This window comes from Nematolebias whitei, chromosome 7 (genome assembly GCF_014905685.2).
Source record: "Nematolebias whitei isolate Nwh7 chromosome 7, NemWhi1, whole genome shotgun sequence".
Taxonomy (NCBI): domain Eukaryota; kingdom Metazoa; phylum Chordata; class Actinopteri; order Cyprinodontiformes; family Rivulidae; genus Nematolebias; species Nematolebias whitei.
In genome coordinates this window covers 26682416-26705645 of record NC_056504.1, presented here as the reverse complement: position 1 = coordinate 26705645, position 23230 = coordinate 26682416, and the positions used below count along the sequence as shown (strand labels likewise).

The following is a 23230-nucleotide window of genomic DNA, read 5'->3' as shown; positions in this document are numbered from 1 at the left end:
GAGAGGTAGATGGGTGCGAGGCCATTTAGGCACTTATAGGTCAGGAGAATTTTGAAATCAATCCTAGTTCTCACAGGAAGCATTGTAGGGAGGACAGAACTGGTGTGATGTGCTCATACCTCGGTGTACCGGTTAAGAGCCGAGCTGCAGCATTCTGGACGAGCTGTAGCCATGAGATAGAGGCCTGGCTGACCCCAGCATACAGTGAATTACAATAGTCCAGGCGGGTTGTGATGAATGCATGGACTAGTGTCTCGAGGTCGGTTCTAGACAGCACTGGCTTGAGCTTAGCTACCTGCCGCAGTTGGAAGAAGCTTCTCTGCGGAACTGAACTGATCTGTTTGTCAAACTTAAAATCTGAGTCAAAAACCACTCAGTTTTTAACAGAGTGCTTCAGATAAGGCTGAAGGGAGTCCAGGTTCACAGGATAAGAGGCGGCAGCTGAGCTAGGGCTAAAGACAATGACTTCAGTCTTCTGGTCGTTAAAACTTAGAAAATTTGAAGCCATCCATGTCTTAATGTCGTCCAGACATTTGAGGAGAGGGTGGACGGAACAAGCACTGGCTGGTTTCAGTGGCAGGTAGATCTGACAGTCATCGGCGTAGCAATGGAATGGAATACCCAGTTTTCTTAGGATCGACCCCAGCGGAAGCAGATAGAGTGAAAATAGAAGGGGTCCGAGAATCGAGCCCTGCGGGACACCGCAGGAAAGAGGCATTGAAGTGGATAGATTTTTACCCACCTTCACACAAAAACTCCTGTCAGAGAGGTATGAGCGGCACCAGTCTAATGCAGCACCTGTAATCCCAACCCAGTGTTCAAGCCGAGAGATGAGGATACTGTGGTCAACAGTATCGAAAGTGGCAGTAAGATCGAGGAGTACAAGAGCCACAAAATGACCAGAATCATTTGCTGTTAAAATGTCATTACAAACCCTAACCAAAGCTGTTTCGGTGCTGTGGAGCTGCTTGAAACCAGACTGAAAGACCTCAAAGATTTTGTTCTCAGTTAAAAACTGATTTAACCGAGTAAAAACTACTTTTTCCAGGATTTTGGACAGAAAGGGGAGTTTTGAGATTGGCCTGTAATTTGAGCAGGCTGAAGGGTGTGTGGAGGAGCGGAGGAAGAGCGAATGTGAGAATAGTTGTTTATTCTATATCTTTGACTTTTCTTTCTTACTGTTTTTTCACTGGGTGTTAATGTTATTTGTTTAAATTGTGATTTTGTTTAGTTTCGTCACGTTTTAAGGGTTTTATTGTTGGTTTGGGTGTGGCCGTCAGGCGTGCCTGACTGGCCGGCATCTGACGGCATCATGGTGGTTGGTGGTGGAGATTTCTCCACACTGACACGGAAGAACGGTGTCAAGGTGGGCGCTGGTTCTCCGTGCAGTGTGGAGGAAGTTTGTTTGGCTGTCGGTGAGGTGATCGGACATGGGTCCATAAGGTCTGCGGCTCGGATGAATGGCGCTGTGGTTCTGTTTGTGGAGAAAATGGAGCAAGCTCAACGGCTGGTGGAGGTGGGCGTTTCAGTGAACGGTTTGTTTTTACAAGTATCGCTGCTCGCGCTACCTACAACCAAAGTTGTTTTGTCGAATGTACCACCGTTTATAAGTGATGATTTTCTGATAAAAGAGCTGTCTCGGCATGGGAAGGTGGCTTCACCCATCAGAAAAGTTCTAACAGGGTGCAAATCGCCACTTTTAAAACATGTTGTCTCACACAGGAGACAACTGTACATGATATTAAATAGACGTGACGAAGAGCTAAACTTGCGCTTTCACGTTAGACTGGACGATTTTGATTATGTGCTTTTTGCAACCTCTTCAAACATGAAGTGCTTTGGATGTGGTCAGGAGGGACACATGATTAAAATGTGTCCAAGCAGAGCTGAGCCAGAGAAACAGCGGCCCGCTGCTGCCGAGCAGGTGGGGGACCTGTCTGGTGCGGGCGGGGCGGCGGGGGCGCACGCCGCCGCTGCGGGTGGGGCTGCTGCTACAGGTGGCCCCCCCGCCTCTGCGGGGGAGCCACCCGCAGCCCCCGCTAACGGGGAACGTTCTGAAACTGTTGAGGTGCCCGCTGTAGACTGTGAAGAAATAAGGAGTGTGTGTATGGAGAAAGGTGGCAGCACGGAGGTGTGTGGTGGTGATGGTGGTGGTAGTGATGGGGTGAATGGTGGTAAAAGTGAAGTGGTGGAAAGAGACAGTGTGCAGGGGAAAAAGGAGAGGGTGATGGGCGATGAAGAGTATTTAGTGTGTGCAGATCAAAGTGAGAAAAAAGAGGTGCAGGCAGATGGACACGATGAAGGACAGAACAGTGCAGAGTCACTTCATATTGAAGTTGAGAGAAAGGGAGGCTATGGAGCTGGAGGTTTCAACCCCGTCCCAAAGACGAAGCAAAAGGAAGAACACGGTCGCTGCTGTGCAGGCCAGTAAGCAGGTCAGTAAGTTGGCTGCATTGAAGAAGGGTTTGTCAGACAGCAGCGACGCTGAGAGCTATTTCTCTGACAGCAGTGAAATATTTGTGTCGCAAATGAGTTGCAAAGAGCCTAGATACCCTGTAGAGTCTTTTAAGAATTTTTTAAAAGACACTAAAGGATTCAGAGGATTAAAAATTGACAGTTTTTTCCCTGATTTAAAATTGTTTTATTTTTCCGCACGGTATCACATCAGGAACAAAGAGGTATCAGGTTTTACAGACACAGAAGTTTTTAGATTAAAGAAAATAATGACCAAAGTTAGAAAACAACTTTGAATTAAATGATGCACAGTAGTATTTGATTATTTTTTATAGTCTTCTGGTATTTTGTTTTTAGCTTCTTACCCAATATGGATTCTTTTAAAATAGCATCTTTGAATCTTAATGGGGCGAGGGAGGCTGAAAAATGGGCTTTAATTTACCAAACTTTGAACCAAAAGAAAATAGATGTTATTTACCTGTGTAACAGTTATGGGCTAGGCAGCTAACTGTGGCTACAAAAGCAGCGTCAGAAGATTGTCCTTTTAAGAAGCCTGAAGTGTGAATGAAAACAGGAGGCAGTGTTCTTAGTTTTGGTGTATATATATTGAGTGATTTGAATAAAAACAAATAATAACAACAGTATGATGAGACAAGATCATTGACTCAGAATAAATGAATTCCAAAATCATAAAGTCCATTGTCATTTTTCCTAGCTCGCCATCTTCAGATCCGGATGAGGATCTGATCCAACAAGAGGGAGGAACACCCCCCCCCCCCCCCACCCCTTCAAGAGAGAGTGGGGCGTACTTAACCACAATCAGCTGTGACAGAATCCAGTTGACATCCCTGGTAACCAACGCCAACAATTCAGGTAATCAAATTAGTAAGTTCAAAGACTTGGACCAGTTTGGGTGGAAGACGCCAGCAGCAAGCCACAATCACAGTGGAAACATGTGAAGATGTTCAGAACTGCGTGCTGGAGGCGGGGCTTTAAATAAGTTAGCAGAGTTTGGGGCAACACAGGAAGTGGGCCCACAAAAATAAAAGTCCTTGACTAATTGCGGGTTACACCTGCAAGAAACTCACAGTGATCGTTTAATGGAAACAGACTGGGCTAGAGAGTGGAGGGGGGAGGTCATTTTAAGTCACGGCACCTCCAAGAGTGCAGGGGTGGGCTTCCTCTTTTCTAGAGCTTTCACCCCAAACTCTACAGAAATTGAACACGTCGTTCAGGGGAGGTGTCTTTTAGTCAAGACACAGTTTGATAATTTTAGTATAGTATTTATTAATATTTACGCTCCCATCACCAATGCAGAAGAAAAGCGTTTTTTTGAAAAATTGGGGAAAGGTTATGAAGATTATGTTTTTATAGGTGGGGATTTTAATTGTACTGAAAATGAGTTTTTAGACCGTAATCATGCAGAGCCGCATCCAGCGGCACAACATGCTCTGTGGCGGCTGGTCTCGTCTCACGGCCTGGAGGATGTATGGAAGAGGATGCATGCAGGCTCCAGGCAGTACACATGGTCCCACATTAAAGAAAACCGAATCTCTATGGCTCGACTTGATCGTTTTTACTGTTTTAAACATCATTTTAACGTGTTTAAAACATGCCAGATTTTACCAGTGGCTTTTACAGATCACTCATTGCTTTTAGGTAGCGTTTTTATTAGAAACATTTTACCTAGAAGTGCTTACTGGCACTTTAACTCAGCTCTAACTTATGATCAAGGTTTTAAAGAAATTTTAAGTTATTTTTGGTCTGGTTTTAGACAGAGAAAGGCTGATTTTAACTGCCTGAAACAATGGTGGGACTATGGGAAAGTTCAGATAAAACTGCTGAGTCAGCAGCGCACTCTGAATTTTACTCGTGACATTACCAGATCTATCAGAGATCTGGAGATGAATATCGTGGAATTAGAACGACTTAGTGAATCCACAGGGAATCAAGAGCACATTAAAGCTCTCAAATCTAAAAGACTAACTTTGGCAAACCTGCTGGAAAGTAAAGTCCAAGGCATATTGGTCAGGTCCCGGATACAAAACATCACAGAGATGGATGCTCCCTCTAGCTTTTTTTTCGGCTTGGAGAGGAAGAAAGGGCAGAGAAAGCTGATCCACCCTTTGCTGTCGGACACAGGGCACTAACTGAGTGAACCAGGTCAGATTAGGAAAAGGGCTGTGGAGTTTTACCGTTCTCTGTTCCACAGCGAGTATGAAGAGAACGAGGAACTGTTCAGGGAGTTCTGCAAGGAACTACCCCAGGTTTCTGAAGAGAACAACAATGAACTGGAGCACCCCCTGGGGCTGCAAGAACTCCAAACAGCCCTCCTCAGCATGCAAGGCCAGAGGTTCCCGGGTGTTGATGGACTCACTGTGGAGTTCTACAAGGCCTAATGGGACATACTAGCCACAGACCTGCTCTAAGTATACAATGAGTCTGCTCACTGGTTCACTCCCCTCGTCTTGCCACAGTGCGGTCGTCACCCTGCTGCCAAAAAAAGGGAACCTGCAAGATATAAAGAACAGGCGCCCTGTGTCCCTTCTCTGTACCGACTACAAGATCCTCTCCAAGGCCCTGGCTACTAGGCTGGGAAAAGTTATGGAGCAGGTCATCCACAGAGATCAGACCTATTGCGTCCCCAGCAGGTCCATGGTAGATAACATCTATCTAATTCGAGACGTTTTGGAGGTCTCCGGTTCATTGGGTTTACAATTTGGCTTGATTTCACTAGATCAAGAAAAGGCATTTGACCGCGTTGAACACGGTTTCCTCTGGAAAACCATGAGGGGGTTTGGGTTCAGTGAAGGTCTTATTGTCAAGATCCAGGTACTGTACAGTGACATTGAGAGTGTGCTGAAGATCAATGGTAACCTGTGTGCTCCTTTTAGGGTGTGTAGAGGTGTTCGACAGGGCTGCACGCTCTCAGGGATGCTCTACGCACTCTCCCTGGAACCTCCTCCAGAAAATACGCTCGAGTGTTTATGGTCTGGTTTTACCTGGTTTTAGTAACAATATGGTTTGATCTGCCTACGCTGATGATGTTGTCGTTTTTATAAAAGATCAGCAAGATGTCAATATTTTAACCAAGCTAACAGAAAAGTTTTGTCTTGTCCGCTGCGAGGGTGAACTGGAGAAAGAGCGAAGCCCTGGCCATAGGGGAGTGTAGTATGACATATCCTGAGATATATTCATACATTAAACGGGTTCACTCATCTTTCTGGACTGTATGATGTCGTGCTTTGAATTTAACAGAAATGTAACGTGAGACGTTATTTATCTTTGACCCATCAAAATGAATGGAGGTCATTTATTTACAGAATCAAAGCTTAACATCAAACATTTACATTAATTTGGCAGAATATGAAAATAACAACATAATCAATCAGCTTTACAACCAGGAAAACCATACGGCCATGATTTTCCGTTGCTTCACCACAGACATTAATGAAAACATCTGGATTAATTTTCTAGCAGAAAGGAGAGTTTAAAGATGGAAAATTGAGATTTATCTTACAGAGAGATGTGTGAGGGAATTTGTCTGTTTTAACCAGAACAGCACGCTCTTTTGGAAATCAGCTTGTCCCAACAGTACACTTTTGGTGAAGGTCGACTTTTACCTTTTCTGAAGATAGATCAGTTCCGGCGTGGAGTCTCACTTCCAACCACTGTTCAGCGTCTCAGTGAGAACAGCTAAATACCTCGAGAGTCGTGCGAGGTTATCCAAACAGAAGTTATAATTCCCAAAATTGTCTCTGGTTCAGCTTGATTCTAATACAGCAGCTTCCATGAATGCCTGCGTTTGCATTCTGGAACTCCAAAACTCTCTGCATCTGAATTCCAAAAACTCTTGAACTCTACCGTTGAACTGAGAAGTGCCACATTTAAATGGGCTCTACTTCCGGTTCATTTGAGAGCTTTTTGATTGGTCGATGGACCAAAGCAGAGGTGTGGTTTGTGATGTAAAGTGTTATTGAAAGTCAAGGATTGTTTAAGAACAGATAGAAAGATTGTTGGAGAAAACCAGACTTAGTGGCGCCTCTCACCAAGTATCTTGCTGTAAAAGTTAAACATGACATTTCTTTTCAGTAAACTTTTCAGTTGACCGAAACCTGAACTTTGACACACTCTTACAAACTTGCTCACTTCAAAGCAGACGATCAAAAATTGAATCATTACTCTGTAACGTACTCTAACTTGATTTCACTTTGAATTGAGGAATAAAAATCATTACTACTGTTTAAGTAAATAAAAATGATTAGTTCACTTCAACATGTAGACATTGTTTGAACCAAAACAATTTGATTATCAAAACATTTGTAAAATAGTAATGATCATAGAGAATTGTCTTTTCCACTTGATTAATTCAAGAAAGAAAGTCTCAGGATGGGTCAAACTGTATTTCTGGATTCAAATCAATGAAATGACAGTTTCTGTCCATCTGGTCAGTTTTGACATCAGGCCTAGTCCACTACAGGAGTGGTCATGTGGGCTCCCAGTTCCCCCTCAAGGGCTCGTTTGGCAAAAAGACGGTTTTAAATATTTTGGTGAGTTTTTAGGCAGTAAAGAAATTGTAAATAAAAACTGGGAAAACATTGAGCAAAAACGGAATAATAAAATGTCAAAATGGAGATGGCTGCACTCTCAAATGTCTTACCGAGGCAGAGTGCTGGTTTTAAACAACCTTGTTGTATCACAGCTGTGGCACAAATTATCTGTTTTAGACCCACCATCTGGCCTGCTTGCAAAAATACAGTCAGAAATGGTCAACTTCTTCTGGAATAGTCGACATTGGGTGCCACAGTCTGTATTGCTTTTACCAAGAGAGGAGGGGGGTCAGGGCCTTGTCCACCTGGCCTGTAGAACAGCAACTTTTCGCTTACAGTTTCTTCAGAAATACATGACTGGATCTCCCGTGTGGAGGGATGTGGCCAGCTGTATCCTCAGACGTGTCAATTTACTGGGGCTGGATGCTGCTCTGTTTTTAACTGATTTTAGTCTTTTAAACTTAAAGGGATTGCCTCAGTTTTATCAAGGTGTTTTTAAATCCTGTGGACTTTTTAAACTATATCATTCACAGGCGCATAATTCTCTGCATTGGTTTTTAGAAGAGCCTTTAGTATGTGGGTCCAGACTGGATGTGTGTCGCGGCACAATACCAGGATTGTCGGAGATGTTGTGCAGGTCCAAGACAACGACTGTGAAACATCTGGTGGAGGCAGCTGGACTGGATTTTTCCAACACCCAGGCCGTTGTTTCTCTGCTAGGAGTCAGGTCCATTAGACTTGTGCAGCGCTTCCTGGACCTCTTGAAAGAGAGGATGACGGCCGGAGAGAGGCGTCTCCTGCAACTACTCCACGAAAGAAAGGTTTTGCCGGACCCAACAGTCCCAGTACCTAATGTGACACTGACCACTGGCTTCACAAAAGATAGCGGTCCTTTGCTGTATGACAAAAACTCACAGATGTGCCTCCAGAGTACGAGCCCAAAAGTACTCTATAAAAACTGTGTCAAAGTATTAAATGAAAGAACTTTAAAGAACAGACAAGTGAGCGTCCTTGGTTCTCCTGGATGTGCCGATTTAAACAGGGGAACCTTCCGTGCCATGCATGATTTAAACTATGACGTCTTGGTGTATTACCCACAGTAACCATGGAAACAGTGGTGCCAGCTCTCTTCAGGGCATCGAGCAGCTCCTCCCGTGTAGTTCTGGGCTGATTCCTCACCTTTCTTAGGATCATTGAAACGCCACGAGGTGAGATCTTGCATGGAGCCCCAGTCCGAGGGAGATTGACAGTCGTGTTTAGCTTCTTCCATTTTCTAATAATTGCTCCAACAGTTGATGTTTTTTCACCAAGCTGCTTGGCAATTGCCCTGTAGCCCTTTCCAGCCTCGTGGAGGTCTACAATTTTGCCTCTGGTGTCTTTGGACAGCTCTTTGGTCTCAGCCATGTTAGTAGTTGGAGTCTTACTGATTGTGTGGGTGGACAGGTGTCTTTATGCAGCTAACGACCTCAAACAGGTGCTTCTAATTTAGAATAATAAGTGGAGTGGAGGTGGACTTTTTAGAGGCGGACTAACAGGTCTTTGAGGGCCAGAATTGTTGCTGATTGGCAGCTGTTCAAATACTTATTTGCAGCAGTAACACACAAATAAATTATTTAAAAAATCATACATTGTGATTTCTGTTTTTTTTTTTTTATAGATTATGTCTCTCACAGTGGACATGCACCTAAGATGAAAATTTTAGACCCCTCCATGATTTCTTAGTGTGAGAACTTGCAAAGTCGCAGGGTGTTCAAATACTTATTTTCCTCACTGTACCAGTGGTTTTGGCACTGTGAGCAGGTGCCAGGTCGTGCTGAAAAATGAAATCTTCATCTCCATAAAGCTTTTCAGCAGATGGAAGCATGAAGTGCTCCAAAATCTCCTGATAGCTAGCTGCATTGACCCTGCCCTTGATAAAACACAGTGGACCAACACCAGCAGCTGACATGGCACCCCAGACCATCACTGACTGTAGGTGCTTCACACTGGACTTCTGGCATTTTGGCATTTCCTTCTCCCCAGTCTTCCTCCAGACTCTGGCACCTTGATTTCCGAATGACATGCAAAATTTGCTTTCATCCGAAAAAAGTACTTTGGCCCACTGAGCAACAGTCCAGTGCTGCTTCTCTGTAGCCCAGGTCAGGCACTTCTGCCGCTGTTTATGGTTCAAACGTGGCTTGACCTGGGGAATGCGGCACCTGTAGCCCATTTCCTGCACACGCCTGTGCATGCTGGCTCTGGAATCAGCCCTTCTCCACAATCCTCCTCAGGGTCCGGTCACCTCTTCTCGTTGTGCAGCGTTTTCTGCCACACTTTTCCCTTCCCATAGATTTCCCACTGAGGTGCCTTGATACAGCACTCTGGGAACAGCCTATTCGTTCAGCAATTTCTTTCTGTGTCTTACCCTCTTGCTTGAGGGTGTCAATGATGGCCTTCTAGACAGCAGTCAGGTCGGCAGTCTTACCCATGATTGCGGTTTTGAGTAATGAACAAGACTGGGAGTTTTTAAAAGCCTCAGGAATCTTTTGCAGGTGTTTAGAGTTACGTCGTTGATTCAGATGGTTAGGTTAATAGCTTGTTTAGAGAAACTTTTCATGATATGCTAAATTTTTGGGACAGGCATTTTGGGTTTTCATGAGCTGTATGCCATAATCACCAGTATTAAAACAATTAAAGACCTGAAATATTTCAGTTGGTGTGCAATGAATCTGAAATATATGAAAGTTTCATTTTTATCATTACATTATGGAAAATAATGACCTTTATCACAATATGCTAATTTTTTGAGAAGGACCTGTATATAAATAATAAAATAAACTACTACTTACTACTTGTACTACTATTCCTACTTCGCGGTTTTTCACTTATTGCGGTTTTTCACTTATTGTGGGTCTTCAGGGTCTGGATCCCCCACGATAAATGAGGGACTACTGTAATGTGATTGGTTTTTCATGTCAGTATTAGTAATGTTTGCATGTAGGACATAGAAACAGCAGATTATTTCTGACATGTGAGTAAATGTACCGTACTTACCAGTATATACTGGTAAGTACCTTTTTAGCCAACCAGGCTACTCAAAGAGCTTTACAACACAATCTGTGCCCTAATTTATTCATCCATACACACGTTCATACAGCACTCTACTCGAGCTCTACAAAGCTAACCAGAATCAGAGACCCTGGTAAAAATGATAAAAGCTCTCGTCTTTTGTGCACTCAATTCACCCCAAAACTCAACAAAACAAAGAAAAATGTTATCTTCAGTAAAAACTTTCATGCTTTAATAAATTCCTTTAGAAAATCAGAAGCCGTTCTGCATTATACGACAGAGCTTTAGGGCCACGCTAAGAAAAAAAATTAAAAGCCATAAAATTACAAGAATAAAGTCGTACTATTACGAGAATAAAGTTGTACAAGACTTTTTTTTTTTTAAACAGCTCGTTTATTTTTTCCACCAGTCGGATCCATGACGAGACCTGTCAATCAATCCAGTAGGCGTGTCAGCAAAATTACCAATCCGTAGCTAAATGCTCCTTGCCTGCAGAGAGCTGCTGCAGCCCATCAGAGCGTACCACCTTACTGTAAGCAGGTTAGTCCTGATACTGATAATAATCTGATGCTGATGTGCTACAGATTAACTGTCTCCTTATTTGTAAAACCAATACCGAAGTATAACTTAAGAAGATGCTCAACATTCTTCATTTTACCACAGTTAAAATGCGGTAAACCTGTCGGAGTTCGGATAATATCACGACTCATTTAGCTTCGGATTGGTCATTTGCTGACACGCCTACTGGATTGATTGACATGTTGCATCGTGGATCCGATTTGTGGGGAAAAAACCCCAAAAACAACAACAACATGAGAGATGCAAAAAGACTCGTATGACTTTATTCTCGTAATATTAAGACTTTTTTCGACTTTATTCTCTTCATTTTATGGCTTTTAATTTTTTTTTTCTTAGCATGGCCATAAAGCTGTCGTTGCATTGCATACTTTAACTGGGAATAGTTTAAACCCCGTCTTAGATTCCACTTGTTAGTTGGTGCAAGTTTATCACGAGTTAGTTCATCACAGAGAATAATTTAGCAGCTGGATTGGCTCAGACTTTACCTCGTGGTTGAATAGGTGGAGTGGTAGGATTAACCTTGGGCTGCTCTCCAGGCTTGGAGGGTTGTGATGGGGAAGCTGCAGGTTGTTGCTGCTGCTGCTGCGGCTGCTGTTGCTGTTGTTGCTGCTGCTGTTGTTGCTGCTGCTGTTGTTGTTGTTGTTGCTGCTGCTGTTGCTGCTGTTGCTGCGGCTGCTGCTGTGTGGACGGCGCCTGACTTGTCTCTCTAACCACTAGTGATGTTGGTTTATCTTTACAGTCCTGAACGAGTCGAGGTGCCTACGATGAGTATAAGAAAGAAAATGAATCTATGAGACAGGATATCTGAGACAGTTACATGTTTTAGTCACTGTAAAGGTTAAGGACAATTACTTAAAAACTGAAAACCACTAGGACTGTAAAACATCACATCAGTGAAAAACTATTGCAGCAAAAATCCAAAAACAAAGACGATTCTGGGGAACTTTTTAACTTGTCTTTGAAAAGAAATACAGAATGTGAGTGTTGTTGGAGCAGCAGTTTTAGCTTCTCTTGCTATTGCTTTCAAACGACAAAACTGAGCAATGTGTCCAAGAAAACAAAAAAATGTATATTAAACATTCACTTAGATCAGTACAGAACAATAATCAAAACACCAGCAAATATGTCATCCATCCATCCATCCATTATCTTTACCCGTTTATTCCATTTTGGGTCACGGGGGTCGCTGGTGCCCATGTCCAGCAATCACTGTGCAAGGGGCGGGGGACACCCTGGACGGGTCGCAAGTCCATCACAGGGCCACATAGAGACAAACGAGAAAAACAACCATTCACTCTCACTCACACCTAGGGACAATTTAGAGTTACCAATCAGCCTAACATGCATGTTTTTGGTCTGTGGGAGGAAACCGGAGTACCCGGAGAAAACACACGCATGCACGGAGAGAACATGCAAACTCCACCCAGAAGGCACCTGGACCGGGGTTTTGAACCAGGGACCTGTTCGCTGAGAGGCAGCAGCTCTACCAGTTGCGCCACCGTGCTGCCCGCAAATATGTCATAAAACTGTAATTATGATATGAAGGAGGAATGTCTGCCAGTAGTAGTAAATCAAGGAAATCCAAAAAGTTTTTAAAAACAAACGACTTTAATTCTATAGTCGAAGACACGAGCATCTCATGCACTTAAAAGCTTGGACATCCACACGCTCTAGTTTTTGAAATGCGAAAGATTCTCAGATGGGAAGCACAACATGTTCAGCTACAGAAGTCTAGTTGTTTTGATTTTTTTTTATATATAAACTTTTTGGATTTAACCATGTTCTGAATGAATGAGAATCTACACCAGCAGTAAATCAAGGAGTATCCATAAAGAGAAAGTTTCTTCTGAACATTTTTATTTTTATTTCCCCAAAAACCAAAAGGCTAATATTTTAATAACTACTACTAAAACACCAAATGTAATGAGATGTAAGATAGATACAAATAAACGCTCCATACAGTAAATGCAAATAACAGAAAACATTTCTTGAGGTATGTGCACGTACCGTTGGCTGTATTTGTAGATTGATGGCAGTGAGCTGGACAGGCTGAGCTTTGGCGTGGTTGAGTGAGGAGTGGAGGGCATGGGGACTGATGGTGGAGTGGAAGATGGTGGCCTGCTGGCTGGGAGTGGAGGGCTGGTGATGAGCAGGTTTAGGCAGAACGGGGACGGGGTGCTGTGACGGCTGAATGGAGGCAGTCTGCAGCAGCTGGCCTGTCGTCCTTTGGGAACCTTGACTTTGCTGGACCACAAACTGTTGCTGCTTGTGCTGCTGAACCAGCGAGTGAGGCTGAATCTGAGTGTAAGCTGGAACGAGAACAAAACCAACCTCAGCAACCTTGTGAACATACACATATACATCTACAAAAGATTAACTTAGTATTAGATTAACTTAACATAGTGCTACCTTCACCTCTGTTCCTTTTGCTGAAAATATGTAATGTTAAGAGCTTGTTGAGAAGTGCACAGACAGGCCCAGTGTTGCAGTTTTGACCTTACCATTACTCACAAATTGTCTCAAAACGACCTGTCATCACCTGTCTGTACTGTTGTGGGTAAAAAGACATCCTGAGCTCATAACTTGCCCCAAAGCCAGAGACACAACACATCAGTCTTGTATTGTGGCAACATGTGTGAGCGGGAGAGCGTTCTGCGGAAGTAGCCTGAGGCTACTCTAATATTAGAAATGCTTCAGGAAGAAACATGACGAGCCGACTGTCCATGACACCCTCTAAGAAGCTGATGTAGTCAGTTGGTCCCAAGCTCTCTCCTTCCTTTTAAATCTCCAACAACTCCACCACAAAAACATAAAATCTAATAACCTCAGTCTTATTACTGAACCCAATCAAAAATGACTTACTTCTGCACCACAATATTGCACAGTGGCTCCTGCTGTACGACCCGTGTGAACGCAGACGTGTGCTCGCTGATGTTAAACCTCACAATAAATTCAAGAGTGGAAAATTGCCAAGTATATCAGCAATTGTCCCAGATCCCCCTTATGCCACCCTCCTCTCCCTGTTCTTTTCATGATGTTTTGTGTGGAATAGGCTCCATCTGGTTTCAAAGTTCCCCTGCGAGGCATTAACCGCAGTCTGTACCCTGCCGTGGAAAATATAGATGTTTTTATCCAGCAGAGTTTGCATGTCATTAGCGCTTTTAATGCTACACATTGTGCTGGAAAAGTGTTTTCTTTTTAATATGGTGAGACACAGTGGGACCCACTTACTGAAAAACTGGCTTAGCTGAGGCGTATGTGGAGGACCTTCAGTTTATGTTTACTATGATCAGAGTAGAATGACTATCACAAATGACTGTGTAACATCAAAAACATCAAAAGTACAAGATGGTTAACATAGAAAAAGCTATTTGAACACATCAGTGAAGAGTAACATCCAACAGTTCAGTAGTTACATCTAAGGATGACATTTCGGTCTTGGAAAAATGCAGCATCAATAAAAAAAGAAAATAACTTCAATAAAGATTAGTTGTTGGTCTTTGAAGAAGACATACTATAGAAAGAATACTCACATTGTACAGTGAAGACATCAAATCATAAAATAACCTTATCATGAACAAGTCCAAAGAGACAAAATACTGAGTACAAAAGGCTGACATTTAGCAGATTTATTGTTAACGGTGATCACTAAACGTTAAGCACAAATTAGAGCTGTGGCAGATGGAATGGCCAATCTAGCAGCTATACGTCATAAACTTATAGTCATAACAAACTTATTATCACTGAGGGCCGATGGAGCAGCCCTCTTCCACCACTGAGGATCTAACACTTGAACTTCATTCTGTGCATTTAAATGTTTTGGACCGTGTGGCCTCAGTTAAAACCAGACAGCCGAAACTAAGATCAGAACCTTGGCTGAATGACGACACTCAAGCTGTTAAGACAGCAGTGCAGGAGGGCGGAGTGCAAGTGAAGGAAAGACAGGCTGCATGTTTCTTTTCAAATGCTAAAAGAGAGTTGGAGTTATCAGAAAGCAGTATAAGTTGCTAAATCTAAATATTTTTCTGATATTGTCTCCAACTCACAAAACCCCAGAGTTCTTTTTTCCATGCTGAACTCAGTTCTTCATCTCATTGAACCTTCACCTCTGGAAGCTTCAACTAAACCGTGTGACAACTTTCTCCATTTCTTTAAAAAAAAAATTGTGAACACCGGGCACTCATTTCTCAACCAGCTCATTCCATCCATCTCATCTCACTGTGTAAGCTGTATTTGACCACTTTGAGCCCATATCTCAGTCTTTTTGGAGCAGGTAATGTGCAGCATGAAACCATCTGGTTCCCCCTTTGATATTGTACCCCCTCTACTTCTAAAGGAGGTCTTTCCTATTCTGGGTCCCTCTATTCTCTCTATTGTGAATAGTAGTCTATCCTCAGGTGTGGTGCCAAAAAGTTTTAAACATGCTGCTGTTCATCCTCTGCTGAAACATCCTAACCTTGACCCCTCAAATGGTGTCCAATTTTAGACTTGTCTCTAGACTTCCATTTGTCTCAAAACTACTGGGAAAATAGTTGAGTCCCAGTTGAAATCTTTCTTGGAGGTAGTGTTGTAGTACTCGAGACCGGTCTTGGTCTCGAGACCGGTCTCGAGACCACTTTTTGACGGTCTCGGTCTCGTCTCGGTCTCGACCGCATTTGGTCTCGGTCTTGTCACGGTCTCGGACATTGAGGACTCGGGATTTTTTTTCAAGACCAGTCAAGACCACAACTGTGAAAATATCACTAAATTGCCAGAATATTGTCCAGTTTATTTGTTAACATCTTTGCTTTTACTGGATGCAAAACATACCGATTCAAATTCAAGCGATAACGTGACTCATAGCAGCTAGCTACATGTTTTTGTTACCACTCCAGTGTTGCCAGATTGGGTGGTTTACTGCCAATTGGCCAGTTTTCGTTCTGATTTTGCTGGGAACTCTGGGAAGATTTTTGTTGGACTGTTCCGTTTTGCCACATATTGTTAAATTACCTTGGCTTGTACTGATGTGGGTTTGTGTTCAAAAAGTAAATATACTGTAACAAATATAGATTGTGCAGGTTTTTGTGTGATGTTGCGGTTTTTAACCGATTTTTTGCTGGAAAATCTCGACTCTATCTGGCAACACCGAGCCCACCTCCTTTCACTCGCAAGCGTCAGGGAAGAAAAGTTAGACTTGTTTGTGTTTAGAACAAGAGAAGATGTCTTCTAAATCTGCTGTTATAAAGTTTGGCTATTTGAGTCACAAAGAGTATGTTTCTGTCGGGACTACATCCAACTTTTATCGACACCTGGAAAGGAAGCACAAAGAAAGGTAAGCGCCGCAGCTTTGTGTAAGTGATGCTAGTAAAGCTAGCTAGTTAACGTTATCAATCTGCCTCTCTTCCAAGAACAATACAAACAGAACGTTTTATCAAGTATGGTTTATTTGTCATATGCAAAATCAACACAAGGTCGACAACAATGCAGTGAATTGCTTAGGATGAGAAAAACAGTCTTGACTCGCCAAAAACAAACAAAAAAATAACAACAACAAATACCAAAGCATGCATCACAAATACTAAAATAAGGGACAAAAAGTTGAAAAAGTAATTCATCGACATTAAATCTAAATACATCTAAATTAATTAATGTGTGTCAGACTCAGACCCGCTTTGTTTAGCCCTTAAATGAGTTTTACTTTATAACACTGATATAATTAACATATTAAGGGAAGTAAGCAAATTCACTGTTTACATACAGTTAAATCAGGTCCTCTGAGTGTGTGTTAAAAGAAAAAAAGTAGAATATTATCTGCACAGCTTTTTTCTACCTTTTTTTTCTTTTAACACTCCCAGAGGACCTGATTTAACTTTTCTAAATTTTTCTACCTGGGTTATTGAGCATGCATAAGGACAAATTCACTGTTAACTTTGAGAGACTGAGGGGACAGGGCATGTGGTAACAAAATGTAGAAACGTTTCATCTTTCATCCAAAAGACTACTTGACTTCTTAACAAAAGACTTCATTGTAAGAGGGACTGTCTTCTTCTTACATCGCTGATATTGCTAGTATCACTCAGCCCCCTGTGAATAGCAAGCAACCATCAGGGTGCCAACGATTCATTGTTAGGCTGATGGTCTCCCTTAGCATATTTGGCAAACTGGTTGATCCACTGTGAGAAGGTGCTAACTGTGTTTAATATGTCCTGATGCATGCTCAATCACCCAGGTAGAAAAATCTTAAAAAGTTAAATCAGGTCCTCTGGGCGTGTTAAAAAAGTAAAAATAAAAGGTAGAAACATTTCGTCTTTCGTCCGAAAGACTTCCTCAGGCTGAGGAGCTGCATTCAGCTCAGCCCTATAAATAGTGCCTCCTCACAGTGGACCAACCGTTTGTTGTTGATGAAACTAGCTGCTCACATGTTCAAGGAGGACCATCAGCCTAATGATGGATTGTTAGTACCCTGATGGCTGCTTGCCTTCACCGGGGGCTGAGTGATACTAGCAATCACAGCATTGTAAGAGGGGGACAGTTGAACCCGGAGGCCTCCACCTCTGTTTAAAGATGGACGGTTTCTTTTCACAAAGATGGCCTCCTTTACTCCTCTCTCAAACCATCGTTCCTCTCTATCAAGGATGTGAACATCTTCATCCCTGAAAGAGTGACCGCTGGTCTGGAGATGAGTGTAGACCGCAGAGTCCTGGCCTGAAAATGTAGCTCTTGAGTTTAATATAGCTCCTCATATTGAAGAAGTCTTTTGGATGAAAGACAAAACATTTGTATAATTTTTTATTGTTTAAACCCATCCAGAGGACCCAATTTAACTTTGTTAGATTTTTCTAAGTTTAATTTTTGCTTATGATAAACAATGGAGGATATATTTGACATACATTTATGAAGTTGCTACTTATTTTTAAGTGTTCTTTTGATGTAATTGATGTTCATGACCAGATATACTGATTCCTCCTTTGCATTTTTTAGGTTCCTGGAATACAAGGCAGGGCAACAGAATGATGTCACAGTCACACAGCCATCAATTTCATTATTTACGCAGAAAGTGCAGCTCTACAGCCCACAATCACCAAGGCAACAAGCCATCAGTCAAGCCATTGTCCAAGATTTGATCATTGGGTGTTGTCTGCCTCTCTCACTTGTGGAAAACAGACATTTTAAACACTTTCTTGAAGTTATGGATAGTAAATACACACCAATCTCTAGAAAAATGGTTTCTGATAGACAAATTCCAGAGTTGGTAATCAAGGTCAAGGAAACTGTTTTGGAGAAACTGGAGACCCAGTCATCTGTGTCATTAACAACTGACCTCTGGTCTGATCGCAGGCTACGCTCCTTCCTTGGGGTGACCGCCCACGTGTGCTACAAATCAAAGGATTCCTATGCACTTGAATCCTACCTGCTGGACTGTAGGCGTTTCACAGGCAGACATACTGGAGAGCACATTGCGTCTGCCTTTGAGGAGATCACAGAGGAATACGGTATCCATGACAAAATTAGCTATATCATAACAGACAATGCTGCCAATATGAAATGTGCTTTCAAAGTACACATGCCCCAATCTGATGACAGCGAGAGTGAAGAGGAGCATTTAGATGACGAGCACCTGTGGGAGGACATTAATTCTCAGGAAGACACCGAATTACCCTGGTCATCTGGTGCACGTCTTTCCTGCTTTGCACACTCTCTGCAATTAGTTGTGAATTTTTTTTTTTTTTTTGTGGAAAGACTGACGTTTTGCCCTCCGGGGGCTGTCCTCTCCCCCGTCGACTCCTTCCAAAATGCAGCCACAGCCAAAGTGGGATTTTTTTTAAGTAGTTATGCATCGGGCAAACTTTGTGTTGCTTTGTATAGCTGCAACGTTGAAATTGATTAGCCTCGTGGTTTTCTTTCTGTAGTAGTTTTTGTTCACATTCCTGGCTGCCTGCAGTGCAGTTATTTCTCTGAAACTTTATGAATATGAATAAGCTACTAAGTTTTCTTGGGTGATTTTTATGATACTGTGTTTTTTTTCTTGATGTGCCTTGGATCATACAATGGAAGATCCCCAAGCAAATACACAAGTCTAAATGAAAATTAAACAATTTTAGAAAGTAACTGACTTCAAGTTTCCAATTTAATCCTAAAGACTGCATTTATACTGCCCAGTATTTCATGTTGACTTCAAGAGACCAAAAGAAGGTAAATGCATCTTGAGTTTTGTTTTATTAGGATCAAAATGGGTCACTTAAATTAGAGTTTAAATAAATTAAAGTAAGCATGCACAAGTTGTGTACAAAAGACATTGCAGTACAAAATTCATTTCACAAACAACACTGTTTAAAAACGTAAAAACATTACTGTCTGGTAAAATCATCAGTTTTGACACATTAAAAAGGCTCATAACTTTATAAAAATATTTTATAATAACATTTTATTTATTTTTTTATTTTATTTGTGGATTTGGTCTCGAATTGGTCTCGCCCTCCCTCGGTCTTGGTCTTGTCTTGGTCTCGGACTTTAAAAGTCTTGGTCTTGTCTTGGTCTCGGACCCTAAAAGTCTTGGTCTTGTCTCGGTCTCGGTACACTCTGGTCTTGACTTGTCTTGGTCTCGGGTTAGGTGGTCTTGACCACAACACTACTTGGAGGAACACGCTATTTTATAGGTGTTCCAATCTGGCTTTAAATCGCTCCAAAGCACTGAGAAGGTTTATAATGACATTTTCCTAGCCACAGATGCAGGCAATTCTGTGCTCCTATTGGACCTTACATCTGCTTTTGACATCATCATTTCTAGGCAGGAGCAGTGGGTGGGCATCACAGATTCAGCCCTCAAAAGATTTAGATCTTACTCTCTGACAGAACCTTTTGTGTGAATGTCAATGACTTAAGTTCAACATCAGCAGCTCTTCTGTGGGGAGTACTGCAGGAGTTCATCCTCGGTCCTCTTCTCTTTACTTTATACCTGCTGCCACTAGGTGCTATTTTCTGTAAACATAACATACCCTTTCATTTCTACACCGACGACTGTCAAATCTACTTCCCTCTGAAGCACAGTGGTGCATGTTCTATTCAACCTTTTCTTGACTGCCTGGCTGATATCAGGGACTTGATGTCTTTAAATTTCTTACGTTTTAATGAGAAGAAGACTGAAGTCAAGTCGTTTCCTTCTAATGGCACAATCAAGAACCACTGTATCAACCTCTCCTCTCTAGCCCCATTAAGAGAAACTGAAAGAGTCACAAAGCTGGTAGTGATAATGGACCATTCCATGAAACTTAACAGTCATGTAAACATGATTGTTAAATCCTGTTTTTTTTTTCAGCTGAAGCAACTAAACTGACGCCCATACTGTTCAAAAATAACCTTGTGACAGTAATACATGCGTTCATAACATCCAGGCTTGATTACTGCAATGCACTTCAATTTGGAATCAGTCAGACCTCCATTGCACGATTGCAACTGGTCCAAAATGCCGCTGCCCGATTTTTACCCGGTACAGGCAAAAGAGAGCACATTACACCAGTTTTGGCCTCTCTTCACTAGCTCCCGGTTCATTTTTGAATTCAGTTCAAAATCCTTTTGTATGTTTTTAAATCACTAAACAGTTCTGCCCCCTCTTTGCTCGCTGATCTGCTGCAGTCATATGTCCCACAGAGCTTTCTGGTCAGTGAATCAGATGCTCCTTTCAGTTCTAGGAACCCGTCGTAAGCTCAGAGGTGACAGGGCTTTCTCTGTTGCAGGTCCAAGACTGTGGAATGAGTTATCACTGCATGTCAGGCAGTCCCCCTCTCTCACTATTTTTAAGTCTCGCTTAAAAACCCACTTTTGTTCCCTGGCTTTTGACACAGTGTGGTTTGTTCTTAACCTGTCTGTATTCTACGTTAGCCATTTAGTTATTATCTTCTTCCATTTGTATCTATATTTTTATTTTACTTTATTGTATTTTTGCTGTGTGCTTTACTTGTTTGTTCTGCTGTACAACACTTTGGTTGGCCTTGTTGCTGTTTTAAGTGCTGTATAAATAAAGTGGTATGGTATAACCAAATTAAGTCAACCAAATAGTATCATTCATAAATTATAATGTTACAGAAAAGTAAAGTTATAAAGTCATCTCCTAAACCTATAAAATTCCACGATATTTAAGAAGTTTTGCAGGAAATTGCTGATCCAAATTAAAACCTTTAAGATCTTAGCTTGGCGGTGTGCTGAAGGAGAAGGCCCAAGTTCACCAGGTTTTATAGTTTAAGCACCATGAACATGAATAAATAATAACATCACCTGAGTTTATCATAAAATACCTCTTTATGGGCATGTTTTTTGTCCTCTGTTACTTGCAAAGAGGAAGAGGAAATGACTTATCCAAGCATAAAAGTGGTATCAGTTTAAAAGCGTTTTGATGAGTGCAACTACGAGTACATGAAGCTGTTATCGGCCCAATACCAATACTGGTATCAGTATCGGGAATGCCACCAGTTTATTTCACTAGTTTATTTAACAATGTCTCTGTGCCTCAATGGCAAAGCTGCTAAGACTAGTAACAAAAAGTCTGATATTTCCTATACATAAAACCCAGATGATCTACCTAAAAACAAAAACAAGTTAGGATTACAAAAGTCCGTTTTAATTTAGCCTAATTTTTCACAATTTTCAACAGGCTGCTTGTGGTTTGCAATCAATTTCTCTATAATTTTCTTTATGAAACTCAGTCACCCCCACCACCACCACCAATAATACACCCAGTACAGCAATAAGGGGAAGGGAAGTCTGAGATTGTCATCATTGTATGTTTCCATACAATGGTGAAATTAGTTCTCTGCATTTAACCCATCACACCTGGGATACACCCAGGTGGAACAGTGGGCAGCTATGTAAGTGCCCGGGGAGCAATTGGGGAATAGGCATCTTGCTCAGAGACACCACAACATGTGGGAGTGGCTGGGAGTCAAACGTGCGACTTTCTGGTCCCCAGTCAGCTGCCCTGCCTCTACTCCAGCTCAGTCCCCATAACAGCTCTACTAATGAATAACAGCAGTTTTGCTGTAGAAAATCTACTTGCAATACAAGTAGTGTGATGGACAGCTACACGATGGTCAAAATTCCTCATGTCTAGGTTTTGAAAAGCCGCCCACAGAATCATGAGATTTCCACAGATAGATGAGTGAAGGAGGGGGATTTCTGAATCAGTACATGCTGGATGTAGTTGGCCCTCCCAGTAAACCGTGACAGCCTTCTCAAGGCTCTAATGAGAAACAGAAAGAAACCTTGGAAAAAAGACGACAAAAAAAATGTAAAGGGTCTCTATCAAGGTTTTGAGATTAAGGTGTAGAATGACTCAAACCACCCCCCACCCCCCCATGCCCACACACTTCTATATACATGCCAATTAAGCCATATTTATTGTGTTGTAGTGGTCAGCACTTCAAAATGTGTTTCCATAGACCTCCAACTGTGTATTGTTGTGTAATGTCCTGAAACTGAAGACAACATACATTCCTTTCAGTATCTGTAGCACTCTAGGCCCTGGAAAATCCCTGAGTTTCCACATTTTCATCAGCTGCCACGTCGGCTTACTTTCAAACATATTAAGACCTAAAACAGAAGCCATACGGTGACTTGCCTTAGTGCAAGAGAATTTCAAAACAGGTTTGCAGACATTTTGTCAAATTGGGGCTTAAAGAGTTGTCACATTAATCTGTTCAAAAAAATAAAAAATAGAGATCCTTGGAATGAAAATGTTGGTTACGTACTGTAACCCCAGATTCTATAAGTATAGGCGTAGCCCTTTAAGGCTGTTGCTTAGTGGGTTTTATCCAGTCATGCGAAACATTGCACTGAAAAATTTAGTCCACGCCCACCTGCTGTGTGGGCCCAACCCGGTCCATATAAATTACGTTAAGAGCGGGTAATCGGCTCCCAAATAGCTTTTTCTTCAGCCACTTAGGAGCCAGTGAGGCCCGACGCTTAAAGGGCTACGCCTATACTCATAGAATCTGGGGTTACAGTACGTAACCAACGTTCTATTTCGTATAGGCTTTGCCTTTTAAGGCTGTCGTTTAGTGGGTTAAGGGCGAAGCAGATGTGGTCCTCGCCTCACTGGGTCCATTCGAACACCGTATGAAGCGGAAGCTTGCCCAAAAACGTCTCGTCACTCAGCTCTCCATGTACGTAATTATGCATTGTGTAATTATGTGTACCATGCACAGACGCATGTTGTGTAGTTATGCGTTCTGAATGTATGAACGCCCCGGAAAAGTTTCAACGGGGAGGAAAAATGCTGAAAGGAGCCATGAATCAACCGGTTCACGGCTGAACAGTATGAACAGAATAATAATAAAAAGTGAATTGATTATTAATCAGGGGCAGCACGGTGGCGCAACTGGTAGAGCTGCTGCCTCTCAGCGAGAAGGTCCTTGGTTCAAACCCCGGTCCAGGGGCCTTTCTGGGTGGAGTTTGCATGTTCTCTCCGTGCATGCGTGGGTTTTCTCCCGGTGCTCCGGTTTCCTCCCACAGACCAAAAACATGCATGTTAGGCTGATTGGTAACTCTAAATTGTCCCTAGGTGTGAGTGAGAGAGTGAATGGTTGTTTGTCTCGTTTGTCTCTATGTGGCCCTGTGATGGACTTGCG

General features: G+C 42.2%; 1 protein-coding gene across 1 annotated transcript in view; it reads right to left on the bottom strand.

The window, feature by feature from the left end:
• phc2b (polyhomeotic homolog 2b (Drosophila)) overlaps positions 1-23230 on the bottom strand; it is a 103967-nt gene that overhangs the window by 20907 nt on the left and 59830 nt on the right. Inside the window, exons 8-9 of the mRNA XM_037679778.1 lie at positions 12639-12940; positions 11117-11390 (exon numbers count right to left, since the gene is read on the bottom strand). Of these exons, the coding sequence (XP_037535706.1) occupies positions 11117-11390; positions 12639-12940 (576 nt within the window). The remainder of the gene's footprint in view (positions 1-11116; positions 11391-12638; positions 12941-23230) is intronic.